This window comes from Ceratotherium simum, chromosome 19, assembly GCF_057802395.1.
Source record: "Ceratotherium simum simum isolate JZ-2026a chromosome 19, ASM5780239v1, whole genome shotgun sequence".
Lineage (NCBI taxonomy): Eukaryota > Metazoa > Chordata > Mammalia > Perissodactyla > Rhinocerotidae > Ceratotherium > Ceratotherium simum.
The window spans coordinates 38,788,413-38,805,011 of NC_141918.1; the positions used below are offsets into that span (position 1 = coordinate 38,788,413).

Here is a 16,599-nt window from a genome sequence, read left to right on the forward strand (position 1 = left end):
TTGTCCTTACACAAGCACAGGCCTCCAGAGCTTTGTAGATTACTTTCAATAAGAGTTGCATGTGTCTGCTTACCTAGCACTTCCTCTTCATATGCACCTTCAGCACTGCTGCAGCCGACCTCACAGGATTCTCGCTAGGGAAGACAGGTGGCATGCCAGTCAGTGCAGCCTTTCTACTGCTTTCGCTGATAAGCTTCCATTAAATTTTGAAATCTGCATGCCTGATATATAGGTGTACCTGTATATCAATTATTTCAACTGTAATATTTAAAGTCCCCATTTGCTAGTAGGATTAGAACAGCACCTTTCAAACTTTTTGACCCTGTCCCAAATTCCAAATACATTTAACAAAACAACTCAGTACACACATACATGTTGGGGAAAAAAAAGATTCTTGAAAGAGTACTTACTTTTTTTTTCTTTTTTAACAGTTTTATTGAGATATATTTCACATACAATAAAAACCACCCATTTAAAGCACACAGTTCAGTGGTTTTTAGTATACTCACAGAATTGTGCAATCATCACTACAATCTAACTTGAGAGCATTTTCATCCCAAAAAGAAATCCCATACCTGTGGTGCAATCTTATATGTTCTGATCTATTCTATTCTATTCTATTCTATTCTATTCTATTCTATTCTATTCTATTTCATTTTGTTTATTGTGACTGTTTATTTACTAAGTTGATTTCATAACCTTCTAATGGGTGACACTCCCCAGTCTGAAAAGACACTGAGCTCAACAATGCAATTCTGTTTGCCATCTTAGTCAAAGGTTTAGCGAGCTAATAATCTAAAACTCTAGCCTGAAGTGATGACTATTTATTTCATATATCCATGCCTTCCTTGAAAAAGCAAAAACTGACTATAAACTTTATAGTAACTGAATATTTTAGTGGATATCTTAATACCAATGTTAAATTTTAAGGTCTACAGAAACCTAGTGATGATCAACATTTTATCTCATTAAGTGAAAACACAGTAAACATTTTGATGACTGAGACACAAATCTCCTGCAACTCTTAACAGATGCATTAACATTAGTTACAGAAAAAAAAAAAACCTTGGAGAAAAGACACACATTGTAAAACTACAATGCAATCATGATCAATCTTCCTGCTCTCATTCAATTTATAATGATAATACCTAAAACAACATGCTATTGTTTCTCATAAGAATAGTGGAAACCACAACACAATGCATTTGCCCGCAACATCCCAGGTAGAGAAGGGCTGTTGTTTGCAAATACTGGCTAATGTTTGATCTGTGCACTCAAAGGAAGTGGAGCCCGATAAGCCCAGGTTTGCTTAGTTAAGGATTAATTTAAATACCTCATTTTGGGCTCAGGATTATTTAACTTAAGGGTTTAGTATACTTTTCACATCTTCTTTGCAGGTCTCAGTAAAATACATTCAATACGCTCATTAACTGGAGAGAATAAATATACCAAGTGGCGGCAAAATTATCATGTAACGTGTGATTTGTTTTTCAAGAAAGAAAACTGAGAAAGAAGAAAGGAGATGGAATAATGTTTACTTGAAAATATAGCTAGTCCTGACTATTGGGGAAATTGTGGGCTTATTTGTCCTGCATTTTTTCAGGGGAACATAGATAATAAAATTCTGATCTATCTAGTAGTTTAAGTGTTTTATTTACTTTTGTGAGGCTTGTATTTTTTTTCAGCTTTATTGAGATACAATTGACATAAAATATTGTGTAAGTTTAAGTTGTACATGTTGATTTGATACATTTATACATTGCAAAATGATTTCCACTCTAGCATTAGCTGACTAACACTTTCATACATCACATAATTAGCATTTCTTTTTTGTGGTGAGAACATTTAAGATCAACTCTTTTAGCAACATTCAAGTATATAATGTATATCATTAGCTATAATCACCATGCTGTGCATTAGATCCTCTGAACTCATTAATCTTATAACTGGAAGTTTGTACTCTAAGGAGTTTAAATGTTATCTCAAGTGGAGGCAAAGCTATCGACTAGGTTTTCCTTTCCTCTCTATCTGTCTGCCTCTCTCTCTCTCTTTCCAATCTAATATTGGACTTCAAATGAAGTTATACAATGTTTCTCAAGCTTGAGTTGCCTAGAGAGAATCTAAAGGTGGTTGGATTTAAGGAATTCACAGACTCTGGACCCCAAGCCCCTGAATGGGGCATTTATACAGCATATTCCAGGCAATTGAGCTGCCATTCCCACTGCAGAAGCCAAGTTTATCCTTCCTGGGGCTACATCACCCTGCTGTCTCTGTTCGCATCCATAATCCCATTTTGTCCATAGTAGTAAGAGCATCTTTATCATTGTCCCTCTGGCTCCACGCTTGTGTTTCCCAGACTGGCACATATGCTTTCAGTGCCTTTTCCCACTCCTGTAACACAAGGAGGACATACCCCACCACCCTCCTGGAATGTCCCTAGTGCAGCCTCTCCATATGAATCGTGGCTTCGTTTCCTAAAAAATCATTCAGTCATTCAAAAAGTATTTATTGATACCTTTTATGCACGAAACACTGTTTTAGGCTCTAAGGATATGGCCATTAGCAAGACAGGTAAGTTTGCTGCCTTCATGGAATTTATATTCCCTTAGAAGGGAATGAACAATAACAGAGTAACAAATTTTAAAAATAAAATACATTCAGATAATGAAAAGTGCTATGAAGAAAATAAAACAAGCCAAAGGCATAAGGCATAACTAGGCAGGAAGAAGACTTACTTTAGTTAGAGTGATCAGGAAGAACCACGCAGAGAGGACCCTCAAGACAAGACCCGAGTGATTAGAAGGAGCTGGGCTTGCAAACTCTGGGCAAGACCAAAGCCTTGAGTCAGGAATGCCCCTCGTATACTCAAAGAGGAAAAGGCCAGTGTAGCCGGCACAGAGAACAAGGGAGGGGGGCAAGATGAGGCAGAGGAGCCAGCAAATGTTGGTAGTTTGTAATTTTTCTCAAAAGGCAATGAAAAGCCATAAAAAAGTTTTTAGGAACAGTATAATCTAATTTGTGTTTTAAATTATCAGGGATAAGCCCTCTCACTTGCTGATGTCATTTTCTAAGTTATATTTTGTTTAGCTATCACTTCCAAGACTATTTTCTCCAAGGAACATGTGCAAAAATTCCAAGCTTCCTAGGTTGAAGCATTAATTGTTGAAGAGTTTGATTTCTTAAAGGTGCAGGCAGCTGAGTTAAAAATATCTATGTATCTATCTCTGTGTCTACAAAGCATGTATTACTGTTTAGTTCTATGTTATTTAAAGTGTAATATTTTAAAGTGTGAAATAGTAAAGTATAAATAGCAAAGAAGAGATTTTTTTTGGCTAATTTTGCTCTAATGACATAAAAGCTTTCTCAGGCAGTTGTGTTTTATTTTTTAATCTCAATCAGGAAAGATCTTTGCCTATTTACATATGCGGCAACTTTTCCCCTCTGTTTTATTTCTTCTTAGCCAACCCCCACCACCATCCACTCCCAAGGAAAACTCAGTCAGGTACAAAGTAATCACAGACTATTGAGAAAATATTTCAATTTAATTTTTTGGTTTTTATTTTTATCCTCTATTAAAAGGGAATTTTTCTATTTTACTAACGGATGATAATTTGTACTCCTTCCTCAGGCAAGATAAGATAGTTCTGCTCTCTGGTTTCAAGGACATTTAGATAGAATACAACATAGATTTGAAACTGAGAAATAACGTAGCTTCATCATAAATACCTACTGTCAAATAACCTAAAATGAATTCTGAAGGGCGTGGAATCCAAGACAGGTGAGTTTAGTTGAAGAAGACTGAGTAGGAAAAGACGGAAATCCTAAGGTCTTTCTGAAGGAGAGAAGATCAGGCACAGGGGAGTGGACCAGGTGGCGAGAAGTGAGAAGAGACCCCGGTGGCCAGAGTTAGCATGAAGTCCCTTTTATCATGGCAGGGAAAAAAAAAATTGTTTCAAAATGTTGTCAAAGGAGTTTGTTGAATAAAGAAGTAGATTGCAACTAAAGTGTTCTGTTTTAATGCGTTGTATTTAATGAGAGAGTACGTGCTTTATGGGGAAGAAAATGAAATCAGCCGAGATAAGTTATCCTAGGAATATCCTAGGATATTCTAGAGTCATAGGACTCCCAGGAAGAATGTGTCTGTGCACTGAGAATGACTCAGGTCTCTTCATTCCTAAACAGCTTTTTAATACAAGAGCTAAAGGCATGGGGGTTGGTGACATCTTTTTTGTAAGTGATTGTCAACTCACCTCACAAATGGCTGCATAGGTATCATTCTGCATAGAAAAAAAAAGGAGAGTAAAATTACTTAAAATCTTTAAAGTTGTAAATAATTTTAATGACATTTAGCTATATATTTCTTCCAAATTAATTTCTTGTCCCACCAGTTGACAAACAACCAATAACACCAATGAAAAGCCAGGGAGCCCAGCACTGGGCCTCCTGTCCAGGAAGGCCACTGTACAAACAGCCGTAAAAAATTACATTGTTTTCCGCACTGGAAAAACGGGGGAGCATGACATCCACTAGAAAATCTCAGTCAACTAAGAGGTAACCCATGATGGACCAGACGAGAGAATGAAGGGGTGCTGGCAGATGCCCAGGGGAGACAGAACCTGAAATGAAAACCACCAATAGCTCTGGCTAGGAAAGGCCAGCCGGTTCCCCCGCCCTCACTGGCCGCTCCAGCGTCCACTCTGCATCCTGGACTGTTTCCAGCAACAAAAGTCACTTCCCATTCATTCAGCCAGCAAGTGTCGTCTGAGCATCTGCTATGTGCCCCTCATTGTGTTCAGTGCAGGGGACACAGTGTGAACAGGACAGAGAGCATCCTGCCCTGAGGAGCTGACATGTCAGAGCAAAAGATATTAAACACGTAACTAGACAAATGATGATTTAAATTGCACTTTGTAAGGAGTGCTACCAAGGAGAGGTAAAGTGTTTTTAGTGTGCATAATAGTTTGAAAGTCCAGATAGCATCTGCTCCACATTTTGGTAACGTCCATTCTATGAAGCACAGAGTTACAAACAAGAGAGTGGGCGTAAGGAACTCCCATGATAGAGATCTGTGAGGACACACTATACAAGAAAAGCTATGAGAAGAGGTTAATGTCCTTATTTAAATCTCAACACTATAATTTGAGTCATTAATAGAAAATATTACCCAAAGTTACCATGATCTTTACTGATTTCATCTCTGACTTGAACAACCTGAACAAAGTAGCCCACTTTTAAATTACAAAATTCTTATCCATGAGATCGGAGTAATTCCAGTGTATCAGGCACATTCTTAGGAGGGAGACAATTATTATCCTAATTTATTATGAGGAAAGTAAAGTACCAAAGGGTTAGGTACCTTAACTAGGTCACACATTAAGTGGCAAAGCCGAGATAATTTAAAAATGAAAAATAAAGTATTGGGGGAAGTATTTCCTACATAAAGTGGGTTAAACCTAGGTGTTTGTGACCTCTGGATTAGAGAAACTTGGAACATGATCTAGGGCTCTGCTATGCAAAGTGTGGTTTGGAGACCACCAGCATCGCATCACCTGGGAGCTTGTGACAAGTGCAGAAGCCCAGGTCCTACCCAAGACCTACTGAATCAGAATCTGCATTTTAACAAGACCCCCAGATAACTGCATGTTAAAATTTGAGAAGTGCAGGACTAAGAAATTTAACAAATACCTAACATTCTGTTAAAAGGCCTTTATAGTTCAGAGCCATTGGGCATCCCTGGGTTCCATGGTTTGCATTGACCTCCCTTGGTCTCCAGTTGCATTAATAATGTTGATCTCAATTTTTTTTCCATAACTATGTATTACTCAGTCTATCACGCTTTTCCTTTAGAGTCAAGCCAATTAATTGAAAGCCAATGGAAATTCAAATGGAAATCCTCTTAGACAACTTTTCTCTTGAGGGAAACATTAGTATCAAAACAGAAACATAATTAATACTTACACACTTGAAAGCACAGCTTTCCTGATCTACAGAGTTCCATAAATGACATCCTTGGATGCACTGCAAGAGACGAGAAGAGACAATGGTGACTGAAGAAGTGTGACTTTTTCTTGTCACCTGAAAGCACAACATAATCACAAAAAATGTTTTAGAAATAGAAATCTACCAGGAGTCTGTGGCCTTAGAGGGATCAGGACCTTTGGGATTCTCAGCAGAGCTGTCATATGTACCCACAGAGCAGGGCCTGGCATGGTTCACTGCAGGGCGGCGGGGTTGCTGAGTGGAGTTCAGCCTGGGGTGGGCAGGCCTAGAACCCAGAGACCCCGACCTTCAGGGGGCACACTGTCCACTGGGTGTATGGCAGCAGGTAAGGTCCAGGACAGCCTGGCATCGAGCGTATCGTGCATCCATGGGGAATCCTCACGCGACAAGCAAAGCTCAAAGCCAGGGACTGCATCGGAAGGCAGCATATCAAAACCTAAGTAGGTGGACAGTTGGGAAATCTGCTGCCCACTAGCCGGCTTTCACTCCACAGCTGCCCTGAGCCTTCTCTCAAAGCTGCCCTGGCCTCCTATTGGGCAGATTCCACCCATTTCTCCTTCCCTCACTTGATTTGTCTGTGCCTGTGATTCCACAGGCCATGACGACACCTGGAACCCCTACCCCTTCTTCTCAATTCCTTCTTTTCCGTCTCTTTTTTCCTCTCCCACCCCTTTTGTATTTGTGTCCTATTCTCAGCTTTTTCCCTTCTCACTTCCCTTCAAGTTCTCCAAGAGTGCGCTCAGCCACCATCTCAGCTTCAGCCACCCTAGATGTCAATAGCCCCCAAATTTGAATTTCAGCTGAGGCTCCTTCCTGAGCTGCAGACCCAGATTTCCAATTGCTCATTAGACATCTCCGTTTAAGTCCCCACAAGCACCTCGAATTCACATGTGAAACATTAAGTTCCTCACTTTCTACCCTCCAATTTGCTCTTTCTCCTGTGTCTTCCATTAATATGCTTCAATCTTCTGAGTTACCGGAGCCAAGACCCAGGGCATCTTCTTCTCTCATCCCACTCACCTCCCATGGACAATCCATCACCACATCCTATTGACTCACCTCTTCCTTAACTGAAATCCACCCGGGTTCCTCACTCACTCGCTGCCCCTGCTTTTCCTCTGTGCCCACCACCACTTGCCAACAGCTTCACGAGGGACCGCTCTTGTTTCCACATTAGGAGTGATCTTTTTAAGACAAAATCTAACGACACTTTTCTCTTACCTAAAACTCTGTGTGTAATTGAAACCAAATTACCAACATGGTATACAGAGCTCCCCACAATGCGGGCCCGCCTAACTTGCCAACTTTGCCTTCTACCTCCCCATCCTCCACACACGTACTCTGTTTTCCAAGCAAGCTGAAATACTTTTACTTTCCTGAGCAAGTTGGGCTACCTCAAATCTTTGTGTCTTGGCACAAAGGTTCCTGGTGAATCCTTTTGCCTCTAGTTCTTCTAGAAAACTCTTCATCTTTCTAGTTTTAGTTCAAAAGCCGTGCAGGCAAGTGAGGTGCTTTTCCTCTTGTGTATTCTCTTTGCCCCTGACACACACCACTATTCTGGCTCTCACGATGCTGTCTGGCCATGGTTTTATGTCTGTGTCTGTCTCTCCTACAAGATTGAGAGTCCTCTAAAACGGAGACCCTATTTTATTCATTCTTAAGTCTCTATTACCTGGCACAGTGCCTGGTTCATACTTTGAGTCACTGAACATTTGTTGAATAAATGGATACAGGTGCAGAAAAGTAATAAAACCTTAATGTAATTGTTAGAAGAAACATTAGAGATAATCTAATCCAACCCTTTCAGACAACACATAATGAAACTAAGTCTCAGAAATATTAATTAATGTGCCCAAAGCCACACAGCTATGTAGAATCAAAATCATGGACTTGGATCAGTCCTGTGCTCTTTCAACACGCTTGCCCTGACTTCATTTTTGAATATTCTATAATTCATATTTTTCATGATTTTCAATTGACCTTCCTCCAGCAGGGACAAGTAAATGAGATTTTACTTAGGAATTAGTCTTCTTGTAATAAAAATCTGACTACTATCCCTTTTGTATCAATGCAAACACTGGAAAGTTCTTAACAGTAGAAGCGATTACTCACCGGTTCACTCAGATTATATGGTGTGCCCGTGTCAAGCTGTCTGCCCTGAAATGAAGAAGGAGGTAATAAACACCAGCTACCAACACTATGTTCAGCATAACTGCCACACCTGTTTTTAAAAAGCTTCCTGGAATAGTGTCGCCTCTTCAGTGTTTTTAACTGTAAAGTGAAACCAAATGCTTTAAAGTCATTAAGTCAGTCATGAAATCAGACATAATGCCAGTGCAAATTATAAGATGTAATGTCCAAGAATTCTGCAGAAATGATAAAGGTGGGAGTGGGAGTGTGGCTATAAAAAGTGGTTAAGGACAATGGAGAGATTCTCACACGGTATTAAATCAAGTCAAAGGACTCCTAGATTAGAGACCAATTATTCAGATTTTTCTTTCTTTCTTTCTTTCTTTTTTTTTTTGAGGAAGATTGGCCCTGTGCTAACATCTGTTGCCAATCTTCCTCTTTTTTCTTTTTTCTCTCCAAAGCCCCAGTACATATTTGTGTATCATAGTTGTAGAGTTGTAGCTCTTCTATGTGGGATGCTGCCTCAGCATGGCTTGATGAGGGCTGAGTAGGTCCGTGCCCAGGATCCAAATTGGCCAACCCCGGGCCACCAAAGCAGCATGCAAAAACTTAACCACTTCCCACCGGATCCACCCCCAGACTTTTCTTTTTTTAAAGCAGTCTTATTAAGAATAGAGAAAAAAATGCAAATGCAGAATTTTACATATAGTAAAACATCAGATTACTGTTTATTTCTTAATTTTCACAAATTTTAAGAATTTTTGGTGCTGGGGGAAAAGAAAAGAAATGGGAACTGAGGGAAAAAAATCTATAAATTGCTCATCCTTTCCCAGGTCATTATTTGAGTGGAGTCCTTCACAAACAGAAAAGTTTACGAAGGATGGCAATACTGGGGCTATGGTAATCAGGTATGAACCTGAACAGTGTTACATAGATACGATCTAATCATCAACCTGCCTCACTGATTGACTTAGAATTATGAGTAAAGGAAAACTAAGTGAATATTTCCAGTAATCTAATTGGTACTGCTCAGAACCTCCCCCTAAAAGTTGCTGAATTTGAACCATTGAATTACAGAGGTGATTAATCCAGCAAGGGGCATGCCATCTGTCCTTGGCTGACCCAGCACTACAAGCAAGATATGTTCCAGGAGATGAGAGAAAATCCAAAAGGGGCTCAGGAGGTGGTTTAAGCATCTGTTACGGGATTCTGAACAGCCCGTGATTTTCAGAGGGAAAAGAAAAGATGTTCATCACTAAACTCATTGAGCACTCTCTCTCCTTTCTCTGTAAGCACCATCCATTTTTCTCTTCACTCTATCCTGGCACCTAGAACAGTGTCTAATGGATAATAAAAATGTTCAATAGGGGCCGGCCCCACGGCACAGCGGTTAAGTGTGCGCGCTCCGCTGTTGGCAGCCCGGGCTGGGATCCAGGTGCGCACGACGCACCGCTTGTCAGGCCATGATGTGGTGGCGTCCCATATAAAGTGGAGGAAGATGGGCATGGATGTTAGCCCAGGGCCAGTCTTCCTCAGCAAAAAGAGGAGGATTGGCATGGATGTTAGCTCAGGGCTGATCTTCCTCACACACAAAAAAGATGTTCAATAAATATATACTAAAGGAATAAATCCATGAATTCAAGATGTTCTACTGCCTAGGAGTGCTCCAGAAGTTCTGTCTCTTGGAAGCATCATCCAGTGGCTTAGCATTGTGGGGCTTTACTCAACAAATAATCAGACACATGAACCAAAAAACAAATGTTGCCCTTTTTTCCTCTCATTTGATGTGTGAAGATTCTTCTAAACTCCATTCCCTAATCACTCATATTTGTAGAGAAAGGAGAAGGATGCTTAATATGTTTTTATTTTTAGATAATAAGTACTTAGAGAGTAAGAACTGTATTTTTAGATTAATTGTGCAACGATGTGCTTCATAGTACATTGTTTCCATGATTTTGTTCAAAATGAAGCTTTGATTCTCTTTATATGATTGAACCACAATCATACACAATCAAGTGTAAGATAGAGAATTTGCAATTGAATTTTTTCCTATCCCTTCAAAAAATCTATGTTAGCTCATAAAAGCTGAGTAGTTTTTTGTGTTCCATTTTAAACAATAAGTCAACAGAAATGTTTCTTGATGACCATAAAGTCACATTGTAACAGTATTGAGTCCTTCTGTTGGCAGCTCTCAAGATTAAATTTAATAGGCTGAATGGAGTGCCCATCAAGTGGTCTTGGGCAAGGTAGCCTCATGAGTCAGGTCTCATGGGGTTCTGATGCAGTAGATTTTGTCAACACTCTTCCCTAATCCCCATTCATTCTCTATCCTCCTCCTCCTTAGTGAGTGTTTCCTAGGTTCCAGGCACTCTGCAAGGTGTTTTACACTAAATATCATTCAACATCTCAACAACCCTGTTGGAGGCATCATTATTAATTCCATTGTACAACTGAGACACAGGGAGGTTTAGTAAATTGCCCAAGAGTTAGGATTTGAAGTGGGGGGTGGGGGGGGTGGGGGGGGAGGGAGTGGTTTGCCTGCAGAGCCTGTGCTCCTAACCAAAGCACAGCTGCCTCCTGTAATCTACACCAAATTCACGTTCCTAACTTTAGAGTTAGGATCCTCACTGGTTTACTTTAGCTCTATCTGCTTCAATTATCTCCTTAAAACACACAATCTCAGTTCCGGATCTTAAATCCTCTTAACCCAACACCTACTTCTTGGCACAAGCTTTTCTATCCTGCCCACCACAGCAGGAACTAATTTCATTCTTTACTTCCTCCCCTAATAAATGAAACAGAGCAGAATGATCTGCATTTGAATCCCACAGATGACACTTGCTCCCTATGTAATATTTTAAAAGTTACCTGTGCTGTCTAAACTTGGTATTCTCTTCCGAGGCATCTGTAGGATAATATTTAGTTCATGAGGTTCTGTGAGGATTCCATTAAATAATGTATTAATTTTTAGAGCACAGTGCCAGGCACTTAGAAATCTATTATTAATATTAGTGCAAACTTGCTATAAACAGCCTTTTGCAGACATATTTTAGTTAGCTATGCAATAATCTCTTCAGATAAATTTCTTGATGTGCAGGGTTAAAGGTTTCCCTTTTAATTTTGATTTTTATTAACCCAGTTTTTTCTAGAAATCTATCAATTTACATCCTAACCAGAAGTATATGAAAGCGCCAGCTTATCCAAACTTTGCCAACTATGATGTCTTTATCTTTGCCCATCTGATAGAAGAAAAATTGATAATTCATTTTTATTGTGCAACTCTATGGTTGCTGTGAGGTTGAACATCTACCACATGCTTTTTTAGCCATTTATATTTCTTATTTTTTACTTATTTTAAATACTTTTATATATATACGGGTTCATAAAATTTTATTTATCATATGTAATACTTTTTTCCATTTTTTGGCTTTGTTTTTATTGTATTCTGTTTATTGTCTTATAGATTAAGTTTCTAGGCAGTCAAATTTATTAATAATTTCTTTTAAGGACTATGGATTTTCGAATCAGGCTTCTTAAGACATTCCCACTCCAAGATTATAGAAATATTCACCCCTAATTTATTCTAATATTTTTATGGGGCAAAGCCTTGTTTTGTTTTTGCTATTTGTCTGTTTGTATTTAAATCACACCTTTTTTTTAAATACCTCCTGGAATTTATTTGAATCCAGTAGTGATGTAGGGAGTTGGGTTTTTTTAATCCTTTGTTTTAAACTATTTTTTAAGACTTTATTTTTTTAGAGCAGTTTTAGGTTTACAGCAAAGGTGCAGAGATTTCCCATATACCCCCTGCCCCACATGTGCACAGCCTCCCCCATTATCAACATCACTCACCAGAATAGTACATTTTTTACTAAAGGTGAACCTACACCAACACATCATAATCACCCAAAGTCCACAGTTTAAGTTAGGGTTCACTCTTGGTGGTGTACATTCTATGGGTTTGGACAAAGGTATAATGACATATATCCATCATTATAACATCATACGGAATATTTTCACTGCTCTAACAATCCTCCATGCTCTACCTATTCATCTCCCCACCCGCAGCCCCATCCCTGTCAAACACTGATCTTTTCATTGTCTCCATAGTTTTGCCTTTTCCACAGTGTCATATAGTCGGAATCATACAATTTGTAGCCTTTTCAGACTGGCTTCTTTCACTTAGCAATATGCATTAGGGGTTCTTCCATGTCTTTTCATAGCTTAATAGCTCATCTCTTTTTAGGTCTGAATAATATTCCATTGTCTGGATGTACCACAGTTTATTTATCCATTCACCTACTGAAGGAAGGAGTTATTTTTCATTCTGAATGGGTAGCCCCGCTTTGATTTGAATTGTCATCTTCATCATATTCCACACTCCTTTATGTACATACTTTTATTTGGGGGCTGTATTCTGTCTTACTGGCCTGTCTATTCCTACACCAATACAAACTGTCCTAATTTCTGGATATTTTATGAAACTTTTGGATTATGGTTTTGTTCCATTATCTTGTTACAAAGTTACATATTGGTATACAAGAAAAGTACTGATGTTTGTATATATTTTTTAACAGGACAACCTTCTGAACTCTATTGTTTCTAATAATTTTTTATTGAGGGCCGGCCCCGTGGCTTAGCGGTTAAGTGCACGCACTCCACTACTGGCAGCCCGGGTTCGGATCCCGGGCACGCACCAACGCGCCGCTTCTCTGGCCATGCTGAGGCCTCGTCCCACATATAGTAACTAGAAGGATGTGCAACTATGACATACAACTATCTACCGGGGCTTTGGGGAAAAAAAGGAGGAGGATTGGCAATAGATGTCAGCTCAGAGCCAGTCTTCCTCAGCAAAAAAAAAAAAAAAAAAGGAGGATTAGCATGGATGTTAGCTCAGGGCTGATCTTCCTCACAAAAAAATGAAAAATAAAAATAATAGTCTTTCATTGAATTGATACTTCCAACAGAGCACTTCTCAACACTAGTTCCCCAGTTGTTGGGATTTGTTGCTCCAAAAGGGTTTTGTTGCCAAAAATATCAGAAAATTGTGATTAAACAAAGCCAATAAAATGCTATGGTGCCCTATGGATCTACAAAAAGAGGGTATGGCAAAAAGCATTTCCACAAATTTTTTGACCATGAATCTCTTCTGTTTCTTTTTCATAAAAGATCTCACAATGCTAGTGTTCTGAACAACATTAATTCTTTTGTGTTCTCTGCAGCACATGGCATATATAATTCAAAAATATTAAGTCAGTTATTACACTCAACTCATAATACAGATCCCTCAATTAACATAAAATACCCTTGCTCAGGCATAGAACTATGATTTGTGCATTTTTGGACAGCAATTCTAACATTCCTTTGTACAAGACTCTTCTGTGTTTCTTTTTAAAAAGCAAAGATGCCTCAATATCAAGAACCACTCAGTGAAATCAAAGAGGACCTTCACAGCCAATGTCCAGGCTAAAAAGGATGGTGCAGAAAAAAAATTCAAACAGCATAATAAACTTGAGCACTTTACATATCCTTTTTCCTGATCTATGGCTACGTTCATTGTTCGTTCACCTGGCTTTTGTCCCTCCAGCCCCATGTGGGAGGCCCAGATGGAAAACATTATTACAGTCACTGGTCGGATTGGCAGACCGTGTCAATTGCAGTCGTCTCCACATCAGCTGTGCCTTTCTCTGTAGGTGGTGAACGGAAGGCAACTCAACAAAGAAACAAACTGTCTACTCCTACTGCCAACCCCTGAACTCAAGGAGCCAACACAAGAAGATAAGATGAAACTAATCTGAACTCAAAACTAAAATAAAATAAAATGGAGACTACAAGAATGGAAACAAATAGCATCCGTTTTGATAGAGGGGAAATTAACAAACACATCATGGTCTTACATTCCTATGATGGAATATTCTAAACATATTAAAGATCCTGTTTCCATAAAAACTTCGGGGTGGGGCCGGTCCCATGGCGTAGTGGTTCAGCACACACGGTCCGCTGCAGTCGCCTGGGTTGGGATCCCAGTTGTGCACTGATGCACCGCTGGGCCATGCTGGGGTGGCGTCCCATATAAAGTGGAGGAAGATGGGCACGAATGTTAGCCCAGGGCCAGTCTTCCTCAGCAAATAAAAAAAAGAGGAAGATTGGTGGGGATCTTAGCTCAGGGCTGATCCTCCTCACAAAAAAAAAAAAAAAAAAAATCACAATATAATGTTAAATGAAAAAGCTGGGTGCACAACTGTGTGAAATTTTACACATGTTTGAAGGGAAAATACAATCAGAGTCTAATAGTGGTGGAATTAAAAGGTTTTCCCCTTTATTCTTCTCTATTTCTTCTCTATCTTATAAATATTCTACAACGAAGATGTATTCTTGTTAGAATCAGAGAACATTTTTAAATTTTTTAATGAAAAAAACATTTAATAGTCCCATTCTTCCATTTTTAAGCTTGGATCACAACTGTAAAAACCTAAAGCCTACAATTCTACATTAATGGCAATGAAGTCTTCAGAAAAGATTTATGTAAAATACCAAACTTCTTTAAAAAGTGCCACTATTCATAGTAAGCCTAAGTAGTGTTTTAAACCATAATTTAAATTAAACCAAAAGAGTGTATCACAAGTAAATTTCTTTTTTAATCTGCTACAGACTTCTCCAATACTTTAGAATAATAATGAGTACTGTATTTGGTACTTCTATTATCTTAAAAAGTATGACTATAAGTAGTGTCACACATAAGCTATTACACTATTACTTGGTATTTAGAAGACTGTGCCTTTCCCTGGCTAGAATGTATTTGGTTTTTAAAGTTGATTCAGTGACTGTTTTAAGCACAACTAAGTTACAACGACTGAAAAGATACAAAACAATACATATGGGAAGGATGACACCCAGAAATGAGAAGGAAAATATAAATTTCCATGTCAAAAAATTCATTACTGAAAAAATTACAAATGCACAGATAGAAATAAAGGAATTTACAAACTGCTCTTGCTTTTAAAATAAAATGTTGATTATATGGCACCTGCATCTGCTCCCTTGGGTCATCCACCTCCCAATACAATCCTCCATTCACAATAAAAATAGTACCGCTGTCTGCAACTAGCAGGCATTGCCCTGTGGCTGAATCTATTTCATACTTCAAGACAAGTATAAATGATTTTGTAATAAATGAGTTTGAATTGATATTTCTTAAAGAGTGCAAAATTGATTCCACTTAAGCCTCCTTTACCCAAATCCCATGGCCTCCCCCCCAAAAAAATCTATGAGCAGATCTTAAAAAAATAAAATAGCTCTGCCCTATCTTCGTAATTATAAATGCTTCTAACTTATTTTGGAAGAAGAATCTTTCTTATCTGCTACTATTTCTCATGAAAAAACTTCTCATAAAGAGAAAATAATTCAATCATTTATAACAAGCTGAATTCTACATGTTCTAGTTCTGGCAAAGACAAACATTAGACCAGTAAAACTTACCAGGTTTGTTACACATGATTTTAGGCAGCTGTTTAAAACTGTACATTGTACCACAGAAATCCATATGCAGCCAAGAGTTGCAAAACTGACAAGTTTCAGAATAAGCCAGTAAACGTTCTTCATCACTTCACCAATGGTGGATTTTTAGATGACAGTTCTTCTAATTTCCTCCATTTTGCTATACGAATTCTTTGGGTTTCATGACTTCGGTTGAAAGAGTGGCTGGTGGATTTTTTGTTTTTGTTTTGAAGTGTTAGAATGTCTTTGCCTTTTAAAGTGATATTTAGACCTTTTAGTTTAGACTTCTGAATCCCAGATAGCTTGTAACATTCACATGACAGCTATTTCATAACTTAGCTTCCTTTTACTCCCATAAACAGAGGCACCCACTGACTAAGGGTTAGGTCTTAGAAGAGCGCTTCACGTGGAAATTAAGTAAAGTAGAAAACACAAATTGCATTTCAGCAAGCATGTGACACGTGCACAGTCTGAAACCGGAACACTTCAGTGGATCATCCACCACTTCATTTCTTTGAGGCTGGTTCAGCAACGCAGGAAATCGGGTTTTGATCATCCATGCCTTAGCAAACAGTAGTACTATTACAATAAAGAATTATCGGAACAGTAGAAGCGCCTAAAACAAACGATGCAGCAGAGAGTACAAACAGAACCCTTTGAAACCAAATACATATTTTAAGATTAAAAAGCAAATAAAGCTGAAAGTAATACTAACTCTGTGGGTGAGTTAAAGACAAGGAAGTTTGTTAGAGTGCTTTCAGAACTTCACTACATATTAACTAAAATATTGCCTTATCAGGTCTATTGAGACAGAGAGCTGAAACTAACCACCATAGAGGCCTAAGATATGTACAAGTGTAGCTGTCTGGAAAAGGAAATACTGTACAAATTTCAATTAGCCTAGCATCAAGATAAAGTTAAGCTGAAGCCTAAAACAAAGAATTTGAGATCTGCAAGGTGCAGAAGTGAGTC

The 16,599-nt window shown here is 38.6% G+C and overlaps 1 protein-coding gene across 2 annotated transcripts in view; it reads right to left on the reverse strand.

Annotated features, from left to right (window-relative positions):
* ROS1 (ROS proto-oncogene 1, receptor tyrosine kinase) overlaps positions 1–15,732 on the reverse strand; it is a 111,439-nt gene extending 95,707 nt beyond the window's left edge. For both annotated transcript variants that reach the window (XM_014781190.2, XM_087443754.1), the window contains exons 1-5: positions 15,610–15,732; positions 8,113–8,157; positions 5,959–6,018; positions 4,251–4,277; positions 74–134 (exon numbers count right to left, since the gene is read on the reverse strand). In XM_014781190.2, coding sequence (XP_014636676.2) covers positions 74–134; positions 4,251–4,277; positions 5,959–6,018; positions 8,113–8,157; positions 15,610–15,732 — 316 coding nt within the window. The remainder of the gene's footprint in view (positions 1–73; positions 135–4,250; positions 4,278–5,958; positions 6,019–8,112; positions 8,158–15,609) is intronic.
* Between the last annotated feature and the right edge of the window lie 867 nt (positions 15,733–16,599).